This window comes from Chelonoidis abingdonii, chromosome 6, assembly GCF_003597395.2.
Source record: "Chelonoidis abingdonii isolate Lonesome George chromosome 6, CheloAbing_2.0, whole genome shotgun sequence".
NCBI classification, from domain to species: domain Eukaryota; kingdom Metazoa; phylum Chordata; order Testudines; family Testudinidae; genus Chelonoidis; species Chelonoidis abingdonii.
Window position 1 is genome coordinate 131,142,734 of NC_133774.1, and position 20,649 is coordinate 131,163,382.

The 20,649-nt window shown below is 38.9% G+C and overlaps 1 protein-coding gene across 2 annotated transcripts in view; it reads left to right on the forward strand.

Moving 5' to 3' along the window:
• GAK (cyclin G associated kinase) overlaps positions 1 to 20,649 on the forward strand; it is a 131,910-nt gene that overhangs the window by 65,640 nt on the left and 45,621 nt on the right. For both annotated transcript variants that reach the window (XM_075067406.1, XM_075067407.1), the window contains exons 8-15: positions 3,456 to 3,591; positions 4,289 to 4,401; positions 7,092 to 7,203; positions 10,076 to 10,199; positions 13,231 to 13,280; positions 13,372 to 13,520; positions 16,983 to 17,105; positions 19,251 to 19,384. In XM_075067406.1, the coding sequence (XP_074923507.1) occupies positions 3,456 to 3,591; positions 4,289 to 4,401; positions 7,092 to 7,203; positions 10,076 to 10,199; positions 13,231 to 13,280; positions 13,372 to 13,520; positions 16,983 to 17,105; positions 19,251 to 19,384 (941 nt within the window). The remainder of the gene's footprint in view (positions 1 to 3,455; positions 3,592 to 4,288; positions 4,402 to 7,091; positions 7,204 to 10,075; positions 10,200 to 13,230; positions 13,281 to 13,371; positions 13,521 to 16,982; positions 17,106 to 19,250; positions 19,385 to 20,649) is intronic.

Consider the following 20,649-nt stretch of genomic DNA (forward strand, 5'->3'; position numbering starts at 1 on the left):
GGTTGTCTGCTGCTTTCACAAAGGGAGGGGTGAGGCTGTACCCATAACCACCCGCGACAATGATTTCTGCCCCATCAGGCACTGGGCTCTCAACCCAGAATTCCAAGGGGCGGGGGAGACTGAGGGAACTATGGGATAGCTACGGAATGGCTACCCACAGTGCACCACTCCAGAAATCAACGCTAGCCTTGGACCATGGACGCACACCATCGAATTAACATGCCTAGTGTGAACGCGCACACTCGACTTTATAATATAAGTTTTAATAAACTAATTTTAGCTAAATCGATATTATCCCATAGTGTAGACATGGCCTTAGTGCTGTGTGTCCTGCATGATGTGCTATTTACGAAATAGGTGGCGCTGTTGTGCACAATCTTCAGCATCCCACACGGGCGAAGCTCGACACTTTGGAATTCCATATGCTGCAATTGATCAGATTCCATCTGAGCTGGCATCTGCTCATGGTCAGGTCATGTTCTCTGCACTTCACAAGTCACCATGATTTAACTGACCTGTGGATGGAAGAAGCTGGAAGATACTGTTTTAAAGATTTTGTACTTAAAATAAAGGTTTTATCATAAGTAATACTATATTTTAGTAGAAATAATGGTGTCTTCTACCAATTTTAATGGGCATTTCTTGAATTGAAGTTCCTTTTTTTGCTTCTATCTTCAGGCTGAGCTTAAGGAAAAATACTTTTGTCCCATCAAATAGCAGGTCCTCCTGGGACTTGGCTTCCAAAAAAATATGCTGTCATGTCAGATAGTTCATTGGAGTTCTTTCTCTGCACATCTGTTACTGAGTGCATTTGCTCTGTTAAACGTTAACTCCTTATTACCTTTAGTTGTTAATGTGAGAACATTTCCTGACTCTTCAAAGGTGTTTGTACAAAAATAAACCGTTTAGAAAATTAAACTGTAGTCAGCCAAGGCTGGATAGCCTTCATCCAAGAATTCAGAAACAAAAACAGGCTAACTGAGCTGCAAACACAAAAGTGCAACTTCATAGTCACCCTCCAGACATCTAGTATTAATCTTTATTACAGTAGGGACTCTGTGTCCAACAGATAACCCATTGGGCTGGGTACAAACACAGTGAGAGTCTCTGCATACAGTCTGAATAGTCAAGACAGACAGAACATGAGGGTAACCAGAGGCATAGAGAAATGAAGTCACTTGGCCCAAGTTACGGCATCACATTGTATCCATAGGGAACTAAGGGTGATTCTGCGAATTACACTAAGCATTTCTTCAGTAGTAAAGTAACAGAGAGAGCTACAAAGAACTGAGTAATATAACATCATATTAAGTATGTTCTTGATGATGGTGAATTGTACCATTTTTAGCTTGTGAGAATTCTCAATTAAAACTGATTGGATATAATGTAGATGGACAAAGGACTTTTATAAGGGAAGAGGCTATTAAGGGAACTTGGAAACCACAGGGTGGTGAAGTGTTGCATCTTGAGTTTTAAAAACTGGCTAAGAGAACAAGCAAGTGTAGGAATGAAAAACTGTTTTTTCTTTGTGGAAAGATGATTTATATCTTAAGATTTTAGGAGACCTTTAGTGAAACTGTTTCATTAATATATTGGGCAAAATTTACTATGCTCACAATTCAGAGACTAGTGAAAATTGTGAAGGCACCCAGAACTTTGCTGGTGTAACACAAGTAGATGTGCTAAGTAGGTGGCCATCAAAGTGACAGATAGCTATCAAAGTAAATATCTGTGGGTGAAAGCACTTTGGAAGGAATAACTTAAATAAACCATATACGTTTATGGGTTCTGAATGACTGAGACCTTACAAAGTACACTGAGGTGTCATTATGGACAGGTGAAGGAAGGCAGCCTGCTCAATGCACAGCACCCATCAGAATACCTAACAAGATATTAGACTGCATTTTAAAGAGAATAATGAATACCATTACTTAGGTGTTCTACAAATCAGTGATACACGTTGGCTTTGAATGCTGCAATTTGATCATCGCTTGAAAAGGAGGTATCTGAAACTGTCCAAAGAATGGCAGCAAAAATAATCAGGAGACTGTGAAGTTTCCATATAGAGAATAAAATAACACTGGAACTTAATCTGATTGAACAAAATGGGATCTGATTACGGTGCTCGTATAAAATAATGGCCAGCTGAGTGATACTTTTCATCCTTTCCAGAAAAAGATGACACTAGAGTTTAAACAGCACTAAAATTATACATAATATAAAATGATAACTTGTAGGCATAAGATAGAATTGAGATGGAAGGAGCTAAGTCGCTATTTTAGCCACTTTCTTCAGGTGCTTGACTTACTTCTATTGGTGCAAGTAGCCACCATGGCTTGGTATGTGAGACAATTGCTAGCAGGGTTAAGAAAAAAATTTCCTCCAGAGGGATTTTGCACAATTTTCTAGAAGCATTCTGAAAATCTTGCTGTCCTCTGAAGCATTTGTCCCAGGGCACACTTTTTCTAAGACCTCTTACTACAGTAGATGGACCAAAAGAACACCACTTCTGTTAGTTTTTTTTTTGTACCTAATGTTAATCGAAGTATCCAAATTTACCAGAAAACATTAAGTAAAATGTTCTCCTTGACTCATCCCATTATTCTTGGATTCTTGCAACAGTAGAACTCAATCCTGACTTTAGGCATATGTGCTATTTCCCAGGGCAAATTGTGTGGTATCTGTTTTCAGTCATGGAACTGAGTCCCCCAAACTCATTGGCCTCAGTAGATGGTTGTTTTATTGAGGTTTCAATTCTCTCTTCTGGAATCATTTGTGAAAAATGTAAAGAATTAAATGAGGCTTTGGATGGAATGCTGTTTGAATAGTGATTTGCGCTTTGACAACCTACCCAATTATGTACTTAGTAACAGAATGAATTTGAATTAGGAGTACAAAGAGAGGACCAAATCCTTAAAGTGGGAGTGACTTACATAGAAACTATGAATGTACGATTTGGCCCATAAAACTAGAATTTCTCTGTCTTTGGAGCACCTACTTTAAAAACCAGTGCGCTACACTTTGCTGCATATATAATAAAGGTGTTGATACCTATATATTATACTATAATATAAATCCTTCAACCTGGAGAGAATTAAAAAAAAAAAAACATCTGAGACTGAGGAAACTAGCAGGCCTTTAATCGTAATGGCAAAACTGTATCACAGTCTTCATGCTGCAAGAAACAGTTAGTCTTGTTGTTAATCTTTGATCCTAAAGAATGAAACTTCAAGGGTTTAGTTATTTGAGAAAGGAGGAGGGTATGCAGCTGAAACACTGTTAATAGTGTTGGGTTCCATGACTAAGCAATTTGCATTTAATATAGCAACCTTAGTTTAGTTTTGAGCTTGGTCAGAGTTGTTCCAGTTTCTAATCAATTTCATATCTAGAATTCAACTTCAAATGGTTTTTGAATTACTGACTTTTCTGTAATGTTTGCCTTTATTTCTGTGTAGGCCTTGGGCTGTATCCTTTATTTATTGTGCTTTAGGCAACATCCATTTGAAGATGGGGCTAAGCTTCGCATAGTCAATGGGAAATACTCTATTCCTCAGAATGACACTCGATATACTGTGTTCCATGATCTCATTCGTAAGTTTAAAATCTTGTTCTTTTATTCTGATGCTTTTGTGGACCTTAAATATTTCATCATTTAAAAATATTAGGTACAATGGGATTAATCAATCAGAATTTCCAGTCCCATTGAAGGTGGCATCGTAAACCGTATGACAGTGATTAGTTGATTTTTAGCTATGTGACATCAATATGATGAACTTTCAAACTTTCCTACATGCAGTTAAGAACTAGATTTTTGATTGTAAACCTTTTGGCTTTTCACTGATTTTTTTTTTCCCCCTCCCCAATACTTAATCTTAGAATTTTGATAAATTGACTGGAAATATTTTGCATTTTGGTTCGGATTCCTTGAATTTGTTTAAGAAACTTTAGTAAAACAAAGTTCAAAAGACACAGTTGAACTACTACAGTTGGTTGTTAAAATTCTGATGAAATGGGGTGGGTTCTAAGTTGCCTTTAAACATTTCTTCAAGTTTAATGCTCTTGTATATTTTCTTTAAAAGTGTCATTTTGATTCATCACTAAAATCCTTATTCTTAACACACAGATGCTTGTTAAAGGCAAATGATACTTGGGTACAGGTTTACTGTTTCCCTGGTTTTTCTGCATGCTTTACTATTGATAATCATGCTGCACTTGAATCCACTGACTAAAGAACAGATTTATGCAATCAAAAAAGGACTGTTGTAATATCTAAATTATCGTTTCTTAGGTTCCACTTTGAAGGTGAACCCAGAGGAGAGGTTGTCAATCACTGAACTTGTGAATCAGCTGCAGGAGATTGCAGCTGCCAGGAACGTGAATCCTAAATCTCCTATCACAGAGGTACGGGAGTGCTACAAAGAGTGTAATCCTTCTTTTCCCCAAGTTCAATCAATAAGAACTTTGAAACAGCCGTCAAAATGATTGCAGTGCGATTTTCAAATGAGTTTAAGGGATTTAGGTGCGTAATTTCAATAGAAATTCAGTGAGTGCATAACTCACTTACAATGGCTTGAAAATCCCAGCCTCAAAGCTCTTTCTCATCTGAATATGTTAAAAGGAAACCAATGATGATTCTTCTTGTTTATTGTCAGACTCTTGGAAGCATCTTCATCTCAACAGCATTCCTTCTGGAGGTAGATCTTCAGTGTCACATGTCAGATGTGATTGAAATTGACCTGAGAAGTGGTGGTTGTGAGGGTGTGCACGTAGGGGGAGGAGTTTAATATATGACAATGAATTTAAGCCTACACAAATTCACAACAGCTTAATTAAACTGGTACAGTTAATGCAAATACCTGTGTGGACTTTTACTTTGGTTTAAGGATTGCTTATTTCAGTTTCTTAAACCTGTTCCTAGTTGACTTGAGTGTCCTTTTGCACAGATTTAAGTAAATAGATTAAGTAAATCTTACGTTCATGTTCAATTGAACTGCTGCAACTCTGCAAGCAGACTAGCCTTTCGAACTGTTGTGATTTTTGTTGCTATCTGTAAAAGAAACAAAACCTTAAACTTTGCAGAACTGAAGTAAGAGTCCGCAACAGACAGTTGCATTAGTTTACTGCACTGGCTTAATCAAGGGCAGGTCTACACTAGAAGTGCTACATTGGTACAGCTGCAATGCATGTAGTGAAGATGCTCTGTGCCAATGGGTGAGCTCTCCTGACAGCATAAATTACTCCACCTCTGCAAGAGGTGGAAGCTATGTTGGTGGGAGAGCGTCTCCTGCTGACGTAGCGCCAGTGAGGACAGTGCTTAGTTTCGCTGTAACTTGCATCGCTCACGGGGGTGTCTTTTTCACATCCCTGTGCGACATGAGTTGGATCGACTTAAGCAGTAGTGTAGACCTGCCACTGTTCGTTCTGTATGTATGGGATTCTGCAGCAGAGGCTGCTGTTGGTCCTTAACTCTTGGTTGGCAAGCCCTCTTCTGTCTCCCAGGCTTCGGGATTAGCTTTCCCAAGAAAAATCTTTTTAACAGCTACAGTTACATTCTTGTTTGCAAGTTTACACTTGGTAAGTTATGGGTTGGATCCAAAATAATGTAGCAGCTGCATATGGGTTCAGATTTCTGGCCTTGGTAACTGTGTGTTATTTGCTTCCCCCTTCCTGCCAAGGAGACTGTGTGCAGCCCAGTCTGCCTGTTTGCTCTTCCTCTAGTTTTTCCCTTCCTTCTTTGGGAAACGCTTGTTGTTTTTCAACGTTATGTTTTGTTTTGTTTTGTTTCCATCTTCAGTTTTTAAGCAGTCTCCCTTGGTGTCTTTGGCCATATTTGCATTCATGTGGTCCCCCTCTATTTCTACCTAGGTGAATATGCTTGGCTGAGTCCATCTGGACATTAGGCGTGTGTCCCCAAACATTGCAATCTAAGTGCCCTGTTTCCTGGAGTTCAAATTATCCTTCATGCCAACTCTGAAACTCACTAGTATAGTGGCTGTCTAGGGTACACTTCTGTCCGTGTGCCTCCTTGAAGTGCAGCGACCTAAATGAAACGTGATGTGGGCTACAGAAGCTTGTCTTGCTGCTTTTTTTGTCTCCTACTTGGTGGTCACACTTTTTTCCTGAGGAATGTTTCCCGCTTTAGGGGAAGCGGGAGAGAAGGAAGCGCTGGAAGTTTCTGCACACTTCTCTAGAAGTGGGAGTAGGATTCTGCTCAAGTGATCCAATTCATGGCTGTCCCATGCGTTGTCTGTCCTTTGCTCTGGAGCAGCGATACTCAGACTGAGGCCAGGGGTCACAAATGGCTCTTTATTGTAACTCCCGTGGCTCTTTACAACACGTGATATTAAAACACTGAATGATTTAATTATTAACCAGTCTGTTATTAACCAATCAAGATGCCTTTTCTATGTTGTTAACCAACTGTAGAATACTTGGTCAGTTATTTTGCGATGAGATGTATATAAAAATAGTAAATGAAACAATGAATTCACACTCCTGTGGCTCTTCTGGGGAATGTTGATCATAATTTGGCTCCTGAACCACTGAGGTCTGAGTATCACTGCTCTGGAGTAAAGGTGCCATATCACTCTCTTCTAAAGCTGGGCCATCTTTCTTAGCCTTTCCTTTGTCATCTGTGATGTAGAAGAAAGTTGAGTCCTTGTGGGTAAGTTTAGCTCTGATTTAGAAAAATTAGGGTTAGGTTTGCAAGGCAGCCACCTTATTGCTAACATGTTGAGTTCATGGTATCCGTATTTCAGCAGTTCAGTTGGGAGATTTTCCTGCCAAGAGCCTGATGCTTCTTCCATTCAACCTTGAGTTTTACTGCTGACTTTGAGCAGTAACAATGTACAGGGCTGCCAGAAAAACCTGGGCTGAGAGACGAACTAAAGAATATTGATCCTATTTGTCATGGTGCCTAATGCACTGAAACAAAACTAGTGATACTTTTTTGTCTTTCTGTAGTTTAAACAGTCATTCAGGGCTAAATAGTGAGGACCTAGCAACTTAAGTTTTATAACTGTCCTTTGCCAATGCGCTGTTTGTATATAAACTTAAAAAAAATTTCTCCTAATGGATATGACTCTTTGCAGCTCCTGGAACAAAATGGAGGCTATGGAAACAATGCTGTGCCTAGAATGTCTGCAAGTTTGCTGCCACAGGGCTCCAAGCCTGCAGGACAGCTCAACAATATGTACAATGCAGGTATGTACAGTGATAGGCATCTCTGCACGCACCATCTAAATACAAACTAGTTATGTTTATGGTATGTGAAAACTTCTGGGTGCACTCAAAATTTTAAATGAACTTATTTAGCAGAAATGTTCATTTCTCCTGAGTGATACCGCTGCTAAGTATCTTGTTTTATGAAAACCACTTAGGTTAAGTAAATGATTATTGTTAAGCAAGCTGATATAGTTCTTGTGAAGGACTTAACATTTGTAGATTGAGTCCACCTTCTTCAGAATACACTTCATGTTTATACATTCAAATGTAAAGATTTACTCCCTACATTCTTCTCACAAGAAGAGAGAGAAGACTCAGTTTGCTAAAGTTCAACAGCTGATACCAAATGGCATTGTTGACCTCTGAAATAAAACAATTAGATGAAACACCTCCATGAAAATGACTTATCTGTACAATGAAACAATCAGTTTGTATCAGAGGGGTAGCCGTGTTAGTCTGGATCTGTAAACGCAGCAAAGAATCCTGTGGCACCTTATAGACTAACAGACGTTTTGGAGCATGAGCTTTCGTGGGTGAACACCCATTTCGTCAGATGCATGTAGTGGAAATTCCCAGGGGCAGGCATATATATGCAAGCAAGCTAGAGATAATGAAGTTAGTTCAATCAGGGAGGATGAGGCCCTGTTCTAGCAGTTGAGGTGTGAAAACCAAGGGAAGAGAAACTGGTTTTGTAGTTGGCAAGCCATTCACAGTCTTTGTTTAATCCTGAGCTGATGGTGTCAAATTTGCAGATGAACCGAAGCTCAGCAGTTTCTCTTTGAAGTCTGGTCCTGAAGTTTTTTTGCTGCAAGATGGCCACCTTAAGGTCTGCTATAATGTGGCCAGGGAGGTTGAAGTGTTCTCCTACAGGTTTTTGCACAGAAAAGGATAAATGGACACAAATCAGATATTAGGAATGGCATTGAACTAACTAACCTCATTATCTCTAGTTTGCTTGCATATATATGCCTGCCCCTGGAAATTTCCATTACATGCCTCTGACGAAGTGGGTATTCACCCACAAAAGCTCAATCAGTTTGTAAAAATAATAGCAGCTGAGGAAAAGGCAGCACTTAGAAGATTCATATAAAATTTGGAACATGCTATAAGAACATAAAAATAGACTGGTTAAGGATCAGAAACGTCATTTTTTCCAAAAAACAAACTCAAATAGAAACCGCCACTTTAGAAATATATTATGCTAAAAACAGATAATAGCCTACTTTGGCTGAACTTCAGTTCTAAGTACTCTGTTAATTGGTCTTAGTCAAAACATCCTTTTTTGTGTCCAATATGTATAATCTTGCTAACTGAAATAACAGTTTCTGTCCTGTGTGATTTCATGGCTAAATATTAAACTGTTAACTTCATGCGCATAAATGCTTCGAGGAACTGGATATATTTCACCTAAAATAAAAGAAGACTGAAAATGTTAATAATTTAACTGCATGCAATTTTTTTCTCCTCCTTGACTTAAGTTATTTTATTCATGACTTCTGTGCAGCTCTTGAGAGAAAAGTATATATTCAAATATTAATTTACCTGAAGGGGGAACTTTAAAATGAGGGAAATGTATACTACCAATAAAATACTTTGGTAGTACTGTCCCCACTTTATTCTCTGTGGGATGAATCTCCCTTCATAACAGGATTGTATTTTCAAATGCTTGTCTGGCCATCTGGTTCACGCAGGGTCAAAGAGGACTCTTTTTTATGTATTACACAATAATATTAACAGGATATAGTCCAGCAGATGATGATAAAAGGAAATGCTAGTGTTCCCGGTAACAAAAGTAACTTTCTGAGATAAAACCAGAAATGGCTGTAAAATGTACTACATACAGTCAAGTAAGTTTTCAGTGGCATACTGCATATCAGGATGTCGGCACTAAATAGGAAGGCAGCATGCCACAATTTAAACCAGGGATCTCAAACTCAATTGACCTTAGGGCCAGTGCCAGTCCTCAAGTACTCCCAGCAGGCCAATAATGTCAGTGAAGATGGTGATCAGAAAAGAAAATGTTTATCGTATTTTTTATTTTGAATTTCTAAGAAATAAGAAAACTGTCATGTAACTTAATACAGTTCTTCCCCTGCCAGAGAGTTTTTAGTGTTTACCAGACACCTGGCAACACTTCTGTTCTGTCAGTTTGTTGATGTTTGGGCTCAGTGACTGAGCAGTTGAAACCTACAGAATGCAGCAAGGTGTGTGTCAGACATCTGTGGTCAGTATTTTGACTTGTTTATATTAATTGTGGAAAAAAGGGACACTGCCTCCATGGCTGACTCTGCCTGGCAACTAGTGATGCTGCCTCCATGGCTGACTCTGCCTGGCAACTAATGATGGTATCTCTATCCCTCTAATGGGAGCTGCGAGGGGCAGCACCTGCAGCAGACATTGCTGGCAGCATGGCTGCATGTGTCTCCTCCGTGTGCCACTGTGGGGAGGTTCTCGGGCCACAGATGGGCCGCGGGCTGGGACTTTGAGACCCCTGATTTAAACAGTGATATGACAGAAATGCAAATAGCCAGACACTTGGTGGTGTCTTTCCTTCATAAAGAGATGTAAAATGGTTTGTTACATGTTTTATTAATATAATACCTGTAGACTGTTCTAGTTTACAACCATAGTTCGGAACATAGAAAAATATTGTTGTGTAGTTTGTTCTTCAGAAGTTGAAAGCTTCGTTCTGGGACTGAGCATGATAGGAGGGCTGATCCTATGTTTGTACATTTTAAGTTGTTGGCAGTTCAGTTTGATTTTGCCCCGTGAAGAGAAATTTGAGCACAGTTCCATTACGTTCTTTTGTTGTATTTTAAATTGTAACTTTAGATTTGTTTTGTAATTCTAGGCCTGACAGTTGCAGAACTTGACCAGTCTTACGGAGGGTTCTTTGATATTCTCAAAGGTGGAACAGAACGATTTTTCACAAACATCAAGGATACTTCTTCTAAAGTTATCCAGTCTGTGGCCAAGTAAGTAGGAGGAACATCAGTTCTGATAATTTCTAAAAGGGAAGGTCAGAAGTATCCCATTGAAACTACAAAATGCATCCTGCTGGTGCTGATTTGAGACCAACTATGCCAGTATGTAGTGTTCCATTTAAAATGTCGTCATCACTATGAACTAATGTAAAAATCATTGGGGTAACTGTCATAGGAGGTAGATTGGAAAAGAGCATTTTAAATTAAACGAATCTTTGTCACTAGAGTGGTTTCCTGCAATATATAGCAGAGTTCCCCCAAGTAGGGGACCCGGACAGACAGCCTCCTTGCTTTGCCCATTACTAATAATCGGAGCTCGCAAACTTGACGCCGTGTACACGAATTTGCAGAGGGACAATAAGGTTGAGGTCTGTTATTTCTCACCTCTTTATTATTTATTTAAAAACATTGTTGCTGTTAACAAGACAGACTCCTCTAGACAACACTTGAGAGAGACAAATCCACGGTTTGAGAACTGCAAAATCTAAGCATCTCTAATGGTATCTTCTAGACCAGAGGTCAGCAGCCTTTCAGAAGTGGTGTGCTGAGTCTTCATTTATTCACCTTGATTTAAGGTTTTGCGTGCCGGTAATACATGTTACCCTTTTTAGAAGGTCTCTTTCTATAATATATAACTAAACTATTGTTGTATGTAAAGTAAATAAGGCTTTTAAAATGTTTAAGAAGCTTCATTTAAAATTACATTAAAATGCAGAGCCTCCCGGACTGGTGGCCAGGACCCAGTAGTGTGAGTGCCACTGAAAATCAGCTCACGTGCTGCCTTTGGCACGCATGCCATAGGTTGCCCTACCCTTTTTCTACACAGAGCACTGAGCCATATTGGGTAGATAGAAAGAGCAACTAAATAATCTATATAGAATACACTGAAACCCCATAAGATTGGGTCTCTAATCCATGAACTCCTGGAATTCATTTACAAAACTTTTCGTAAACATTACATAAATATATTATCTCATACTATAGAATTAGAATTTATAATCCCTATTCCATGATGAGATATCTTTGAGCTATAATGTATCTTAATTAAAACTATCTTTAGATAGGTTTTTTCCCCTCAAAGCATTTTATCAAAAAAAATCCAATTTTAAAAAAATCTGATTTTTATTTTCATTTTTATCTTTTTAAAAAAATCATTGGTTTTTTTTTTTTTTTTTTTATCCACTGTGTTCATTTCCTGTTAGGTTTCCTACTATGCATGATGACTGACAAGTGGGCTACTTCTACCAGAAAAAGGCATAAATATTGCTATGGCTAGAACACTTGCCCTTTCAGCACATGGGTGAATTGATCCATGTTGAAGATCAAGTGAACGCTGCTTGATCATCTAGAGCAGACATTCAATAAATGATAAATCAAGTGTTGTCTAGAGGAATCTGTCTTAACTGGCCTGTACCATGCACTTAGAAATGTGCCTTCATTACCTTATTTACCTTCAGAAAATAGATTTCCATTTTTCTCTGCTTGTGCGCCTCGTCCATCCAAGCTATTTTGAGAGGAAGGGTGCTCTTGGGGCAAAACACCAGCATGGAATTCAGGGGATCAGGTTTCTATTCCTGGCTGGGTCAGACCTCTATCTGAAGTGAGTCATCTCTGCTTCATCTTTCTGTTCCTCAATCTGTACAATAGGGGTAATAGGAATTTACCTCAAAAGGGAGCTGCCAAGTGTCATAAAACAGTTTGAGCTCTTGTGTTGGGAAGTGCTACAAAAATGCAAAGTGTTTTTGTTTCGAACTTTTTTTTTTTTAAATTGCCCTCTAGTTTCAAAGTCCCCAGGAGCTCAGTGGTGGAGCAGACGGAATCTCTGAAGATTAGTGCTAGCATTTATTCTATTCTCTGTTCTGCTGGAAGGCTTCACTATGGTGATGTCTCCTTTTTTTCCCCTCTTAGAGTAACCATAGGTTACAAGTGACTTGTAACAGTAGTAATCTATCTTCCATGTTGTAGACAGATTTAAACCCCCTTGTAACAAATTGTCCAAATACTAACAATTAGTTGATCTAGTTTTCTGTACCTCGTAAATGTTTTCTTGCCTGCTCACTTAAGCTCTTCAGTGATACTATATGTATTGCACGTGGGTGGGCCACATAATACGGTACCTTACCTGCTCACGTCTTGAAGCTCTTTCAAAAGCTACTTTCCAATTCAAATGCTGTATATACATAACTTCTTCCTTTCATTTTTAGCAATGATCTATCTTCTGTAAATTCATACTGGCTACTTTTCATAGAACGAAAGTGCATCTTAAATATTCAGTTTACCTACTAGATAGTCTTCAAAAAAGAATTCAAATATAAATCATAAAATGGGAAACATTTAATTACTGTTTAGGAAATAAAAGCCTGTGCAGGCAGGAAGAAGGATGGGTGTCACTCAGAGACTTGGGAGACCTAGGTATAATTCTCTCCTCTGCCCCATACTTCCTGTGGCCATTACAAAAATCGCTTAATCTCTGTGCTCCAGTTCCTTATCTGTAAAATGGGGAGGATAGAACTTCCTTACCTCACAGGGTGTTGAGGTTAAATTCATTAAAGATTGAGATGCTGTGATACTGTAGTAATGAGGTCCATAAAAGTACCTCACATAGGAAGATACTGATAGTTGGAAGTTGATAGGCTGGTGAGTTGCTTCAGTCATGCTACCATATGTCATAACTGCACTGGTTAAGATTCGTTAGCCTTCTCGTGTGTAAGTGCAAGAACTGTCTCGGTTGTTTTGTTTTGTTTTAAAGTCTCCATTTGAAAATCTAATTGATTTCCACAATAGCTACCTTTCTTAGTTAAATGTATTTGGTCTTGCAGTATTTGCCTTACCCTGCAGTGCACAGCCATCCTGCTTTTAGCAGAGCTTTTACTGAAGATATTCCCAAATGGAAAAATGTTCTCCATACTAGCTCATTAATAGAATAAATTACTGCTTCAGACATTTCTATTTGCGTTTGAATGAATTCACTTTTTAAATATATTAACATAGACGTGGGGTGTTTTTTTGTTTTTTTTTGCAGTTATGCAAAGGGAGATTTGGATATATCGTATATCACTTCCAGAATTGCTGGTATGATAGCTTCATCATTCTTAATGATTGTTTTTTAACTGTGGTTTTGTAAAAGTTGATACCTCAAACATTGGTGATGTTCTGTTTTCAGTGATGTCCTTTCCAGCAGAAGGTGTAGAATCTGCCATCAAAAATAACATAGAAGATGTGCGGCTATTTTTAGACTCTAAACACCCTGGAGACTATGCTGTTTACAATCTATCTCCAAGAACATACAGGTCTTCAAGATTTCATAATAGGGTGTGTATGTGTTTTTCTTGCATACTGATTTTTTTCTTTAGTAGGTCTTTCAACACAATAAATTGAGTAGACCTACCACTTCTTGTTGTATTACATGCTAAAATCTTCTGCAATCCAATGTTTAGGATGCATAGTTAAAATGACAAATGAGCAATTACAAACGTTAAAGGTCTCATGGCAACATTACCTCTGCCATGCTTTTACTATCAATCAGACTTGCTAATAGGAAGGATTTGTCCACTTACTGGAATGGTGTAGTTTTGCTGAAGAAACACCTAGCCACCCAGAACCTCCCTCTAGGTATAGTAAATGAGGTTCCTGAACAAATCTATGTTCCACCTGTTTGCAGAGGCTTCTCTCCCTGCTGTGGGGACTACTTATGATGGCTTCACTCTGGGATTTCTCCTTTTTTCATCTTTCTCTTCCTTATTCTTGACTTCCATCTGGATTCAGGCCACGAATGATGCCCTTGCTCAAGTGAGCTATTTAGCATGTCTACTCCTTGCTGCTTCCTGAAATGGTGGGTGCAGCATAGCCCAGCCTGCCCTTCTCTGTGAAACCTTCCTGTCCAGTTCTGCAGAACCTAGAAAGGGGGTGAGGTGAGGACATGACTTACTCCATAACCGGATAGAAGATAATTTATGGCCTACTGAGCTGGTATCAGTGAACACTTCTTTGCTCCTCTTTTGACACCTGTCTCTCAACCAGTCTATGACTGACTCAACAGCAAAGTCTCAGGTCAACATACCTCAGGCCTCTAGCAGAACCATGCCCCAGTGCTGTCCCCAGATCTTCTTGTACTGTACATTTCAGGCTTTGGTTTGACCTTTATACAGCTAGGAGTCCATGCACCTCAAGGAGATCTCTCACCCCAGAGAGGTGTTAGTATTGGATAGTCCGGAAGTCTCATCTATTCCAGGTCACTTCTTGGACCTTAACCTGTAAGGTGGGATCACTCCATTAACATCCCTTCTTCATCCTTATAACTGCCCCCTTTTCGCCCCAGATCATCTGTCTGCCCAGCACTGTGTATGTCCTTGGCCTGCTTTCCTTTGGCATTTACCCCGTCCTCCAACAAGTCCCCTCCTCTCCATAGAAGGATACTAGGTAGCACCTTAGACCTAAAAGAGAATTCCCTGTCTCCAAATGGGAACCTGAGGATTGGAATTCAGATAAGGAGGATGAGCTGTTTGCCTAAAGCTGCCTGGAAAGTGACTAAGCCTGAAAGATTGAGGGATCCTTAGGGTCTTACCTGATTGTTTCTTGGTGCACACTGTAAATGCCAAGATTACTGTGACCCATAATGCATTTGGAACAGAAAAATCCTGTAAGTAAGAGCTTAATCAGCAACATGCATCCAACAGTTTAAAAAAAAAAAATTTAGAAAGGTCTCCAAATGTACCACTTTCACACAAAATAAAATAAAATTGACTTTATCCAGAGTTTCCAGTTCAGATCACATTTGCAGTTTACGGAAATCTCATTCCCTGGACAGAAAACGCGAACCTACCCATAAGCTATACAGTTCCTTAGCAGGCATATTTAGTGTCTGTTGCCCATGCAGTAACAGCCCAAGCCTCCTTGGCATGGGTGAAGGCGTTGTTGAAATTGGCAAATCCAAAGCCCTCAGTGACCTCCTGAAGTTTGTCAGGCCTTACTGTTCACTTAGCCAGTCAGTGACATGATCCTTAATCTTTCCATTGTAGTCAGTCAGTCATAACTGTGGATCTGCACTTGTCAAATGCTTTTGCTCAAATGGATCTTGATAAGGCTCCCATCAATGGCCAGAGGTATTTGAGGACCTACAAAAATAAGGTTTCCTTCACACACCAGAAATTTTTCCTGGAAAAATAAGCTCTTCATTTCACCTGAATCACAAAGCTTTTCCTTTTCATCTTTTGTTTGAACCTCATACACCTGAAGGACATGCTACTTAATTCTCTGGACATTAGCAGGGCAAAAAAATTGTCCCCACAATATAATCATGCTACAAGTTGGACTCATTAATTCATTGTTATGGACACAAAAAGAAGACAGTTTCTAAATTTAGAGTATCATGCTGAGTGAAAGCAGCCATGTCAGAAGCTAACAGCATTCAAAACTCCTTCAGTGTCCATAAAGGCTCACCTTTGGGACTCATTGTGATGTTATGATCACAGAGGAACACAATATGCTTATAACTTCAATTCTCTGCTTACTAGCCATTGCAGAATGGATGTTTCCTCATCTGTGGATACGTTAGGCCTGGCAGGCAATTATTTCTCTAACTCATGCTTAAATTCTCCCTCCTATGCTCATCCACCAATACAAAACTTTCTCAGAACTTTCTTGTCTCTTGCATTAGTTACAGTTGAAGTTAATGCTAGTTTTGAATCCTCTCCTGCCTTATTTTGACTCCCATTCTAATGTAATTGCTTCTCCCATTCTAAAATAATAGTTTCTGGGTTCCCAAAACCTGCTTAAGTTCTGACCCTGACATTAAGACCGTCTCTTTTGGAGGATTATGTAGTGTGTTTGGAGGTCTTCAATAAAAGACCTACAGTACAGCTGCAGCTGGGCTGGGTCAGCTGACTCAGGTTTGCAGGGCTCAGGCTGCAGTGTAGATGTTCAGGCTCGAGCTCAAACGTGTACACTACATTTTTACAATCTCCACCCCCCACCTGAGCCAGCTGACCCAGCCTCTGAGACTCGGTGCAGTGGGGTTTTTTATTGTAACACAGACTTACCCATGATACTTAAACAACCTTGTGCAGCTTGTCCCACCAGCAGCCTTTGCACCTGCCAGTTTGGCAAGAAAATGTACTGTGATGAAGCAAAGTTCAATCCATTTTGTGAAAGCCACCTCAATCTATCACTGAGCACGCTCAGTGGTGTAAAATAAAACTTGCTTTGTTGGGTTCAGAGGAACAATTTAAAGCATCTGTTTGCATCTACTTGTTATCACAAAGCATCGTTTCATATTTTGCACCATTTTATAATTCTGTTTTAAAATGTAGACTATTTTTTTTACCAGTGGCAGGTTGTTTATAATCTGTTGTAACTCAGAACTTACTGAAAGGATTTTTCTCCATTAAAATTTTTGTTATTGAGCAGAGACCAAGCACGAGAAAATTCAGCCCAAAAGGTGAATGTTTAAGAAAGTTGTGAGCTTATGAATATGAGCTAGAATGGAGCTGTTTTGCATCATTATCTAATAGTGACTGTTTGTTCTTCACGTTGTAGCTATTTTTTTGTATTTCTGTAGCACCCAGAGGCAACACTCAGTATTAAGGACCTTTTTGGGCTCAATATTGAGAGGAGCTTATCCGAATTGAGATCTTATTTGGGACTGCTCCTGTTGAATTTTTTTTGATTTAATATTTACATACAGAACTGCCAATTTGTTGTTGTTGTTACATCTTAACATAAGTGTTGCTGTAGTCACTTTTTTATTTTCTTCTCTTACCCCATTCCCCAACCCAGGTTTCTGAATGTGGTTGGCCAGCAAGACGTGCACCAAATCTTCAAAACCTTTACAGCATTTGCAAGAACATGCATTTATGGCTAAAGCAAGATCACAAAAAAGTTTGCATTGTGCACTGCCTTGTAAGTAGTAGGTACATCAGAAATTTTTCATCTAATTCAGCTTTAGGTGACAGTGAGGATTGCAGTATCAGTCAATTCTTGTGTATGAGTAACATTGATTTTTACCATCTTAAGCCAATTCTGTATCGGTTTACCATTATTATTATTTATTAAAGAAAAGGAGCCTATGTGGTAAAATAGTGTAACTTGCTCCAATTTGGTGGTCAATAGGTCAAGAAGAAGGAAAGTTAAATACATTTCCTTTTTATTTCCCAGTACAACTTTAGTTAATGCACAGCTCTCACAAGAAAAGCAGTGATCATTAAAAATTTCATGTGTTTAGGAATCCAGCTGATATCTAAGATGGTACCTCCATCAGTGTAGTGTCTCTAAATACCATGCTAGAGGAACTATTTCCGTACAGACTCAGGAGCGATATCTGATGAGTTAACTCCATTTCTTGCAATAGTCTGTGGAGATCTCTTTTTAATGCACGTACATAGTTCAGCCCTGTTTGAGAAGTGATGTGATGGAAAGCTTGAGTGAGATATGTCTTCAGGCCAGACACTCCACATAGTACTGGCATAAATTCTTCTTTAATAGGAATGAGCAATACTGGCAATATGCAGATCTCAGATTCTTCTTACTAGAAGTTCCTCTGTTTAGAAACCAGAAAAACAAAAGTCTCTGACTTGATGGTTTTAATTAGAAGATGCAGTAAATTTTTTTCAGTAACTACAGAAGCCTAAAGCGTCTTTCATTCTGAAGATATGATCCGGGAACTAAACAAACTCCAGAGAACTCGACTGTGTCTAAATGATAGTCATGAGGTTTCTACCTTGACCTTGGTCTGGCTGGGATAATTTAGTTGGGGATTTGACCTGCTTTGAGCAGGGGATTGGACTAGATGACCCCCTGAGGTCCCTTCCAACCCTAATCTTCTATGATTCTATAGTTCTCTTGATATTTCCCCATAGAGGTAAAACAGCATGCAAGGAGCGGGAAAAACAAAATTAAGGATTAATGTGAAGGACTCATAATTTTTCTCTACCCATATATTTGTGTGAGGCCTCCCCTGAATGAACCAGTAACACTGTATTTCATAATATAAGCCCTGCTGCTTTGGAGGGGTTGTACTCCTACTGTGAAATAATGTAGCCATAATCTGTTAACTTGCTTTGAGGCTGTTTTTTTTTTTTTGGCTGGGGGGGGAGGGTGTATCTTCAGAGTTCAGCAGTCCCAGAATGTTTTTGCATTGGCTTAGTCTCCTAATGACTGTTCTGATCCAAGCACTATCTTTGTTACTATATCCAGTCACCACCCTCCCGTCAAATGTGGTGGGAGAAATTAACCAAAGTCCATGCTTTTCGTTTCCACATCCCCCTTTATATGGATAGTTCTCCTGTTTCCATTCTGTAAATTATCAGGGTTCTGTATGAAGTGCAGAGCTCTGTCATCAGAGACTTGTTTACCAATTAACTATTTCTTTCTCTTATGTGGTCTTAATCGTGTTGCATTTTCTAAATGTTCTGCCCTGTCAAAATGACATTTTTTGCTCAAGAATTTTTCTTTCATGTCTCAAACTTCCCTCTGTGTTCCTCTAAATACATGAATAATTACTAAAGATGTATTGCCAGGGAGGAATTGGAGCCAATGTTGGCTGCATGGATTCGCCGGTTATTCCTGTGCAACTCAAGACTTGTGGGCGCTGTAACAGAAGCCCCTTAGCTTGTCAGCAGAAGTGCCTAAAATGGATCTCCCACTCAGCAGCCAGACTATGTGGTTAAAGCGTAAGGGTACTGATGCTAAGAAAATGAACACTCAAACCTCTGAGATAATATAAAGCTAAAGTTAGTAACTACTCAGTAATAGCATTCAAATGAGCTGTTAGTTCAGCTTATTTCCTGCTTAGCTTTTGTGTTTCATCTTTAAAAACATTTAATTTTAATTATTAAAGAAATTTACTACTGGTCCCACAACATTAAGGCATTATTACTTAAACTGTGGTTCAAAAACTAGCCATTATCAACTTAAATTATGCCTAATTCATAACTTGAAATAAAGATATGAACTTGGCTTCTTATGTAGACAGGCTTGTTCTTCAGTAATTTTCTTAACTAGAATTTTTAAGTAGGATTAATAACTTGAGATCACAATTTTTTGTAGGATGGAAGAGCAGCATCTGCTGTTGTAGTTTGCTCTTTTTTATGTTTTTGCCGTCTCTTCACTACTGCGGAGGCTGCGGTTTATATGTTCAGTATGAAACGCTGTCCACCTGGCATTTGGCCTTCTCATAAAAGGTACAGTATCAATCTCTTTTTCAAAGCATTGTTGAAGCAAATCTACACATGAGCATGTACTGTGTTTAAAAAAAAAAAAAAAAAAAAAAATTCACACACTGATTTGTAGGATGAGGTAGTTGATTTAGCAATTAGCCTTGTAGGGTAATAGAACATTTGCAAAACCAAATGAGTCATCTATAGCGCTGGGTAGACTTCGAATTCGGCAAGATTTTTGAATCGGTTGTTCATGTGACCCTAATTACTGAACAAATCAGGGTGATGTGTGTTGGAACTACATTAAGAATGAAAGCTGAGGTGGTAAAATGCTTGAAGTGAAAACTGTCCTAAATGCTTATCTGCAAAGCAAAGTCTAATCTGTATCCTCAACTGTGGAAGAGACAAAAAGTATAGCTTTATTCAGTGTGGATGTAAAGTCCAGCTGTGTGAACACTCTTCAGACTTACAGAATCCAAAAGTATAACAAGTAAGTACTTGAAGTCAATTCATTGCATATTTAGTGACTAAGAGGATATATACTACTTTAAAAGGAGTAAATGCATATCTTTTTGATGCACTATATCATCTATTTTGGCAACTGTAGTATAACTTGAGTTTTTCAGGTGGGCTATATTTAGATTCTGTAAAAATACTGAAATCTAAGTAACTTCAGTAGAGCATCTGTCAATAAATCTTTTCCTTTCAGGATAAAGATGTCTGAAAATGAGGTGTGTGGATTAGCAAACTGCAGAGGAGCAAAATTGTATACTACGGTTTAGAAATATTTTAATTAGATACAGCTTGGTTAAAACTGGCTAATTTTTTAAAAGCCCCACTACTGACATAGTCAGTGCATTCTGACAAGGATGAATCCAAGCATGGTCTGGAGGCTAGAATGCTTGTCTGGGATTTGACAGCTGGGTGCAATTCTTTGCTCCACCATAGACTTCCTGCGTGACCATCAACAGCTCATTGGTTCCTCTGTGTTTCAGTTCCCCATCTGTACAATAGGGATATTTGCACTTCCCCACCTCGCAGGGATGTTGGGAGGAGAAATGCTTTAAAGATTGAGGCACTCAACTACTGTGGTGATGGGGGGCCATGTAGGTGCCTATGGGAATTTTGTGCATGGATACCACTGTAGTAACTCTCCTTTGGCTATGGGTGAAATGTGTTAGACATATACATCTAGATTGTTTTCCTCTTTCCTCTGTTTAATTCTTTCCATGCAAGGTTTACTTTGAAATAGATAAAATCAAACTTAAGTTTCCTAATAGGCTATTAAA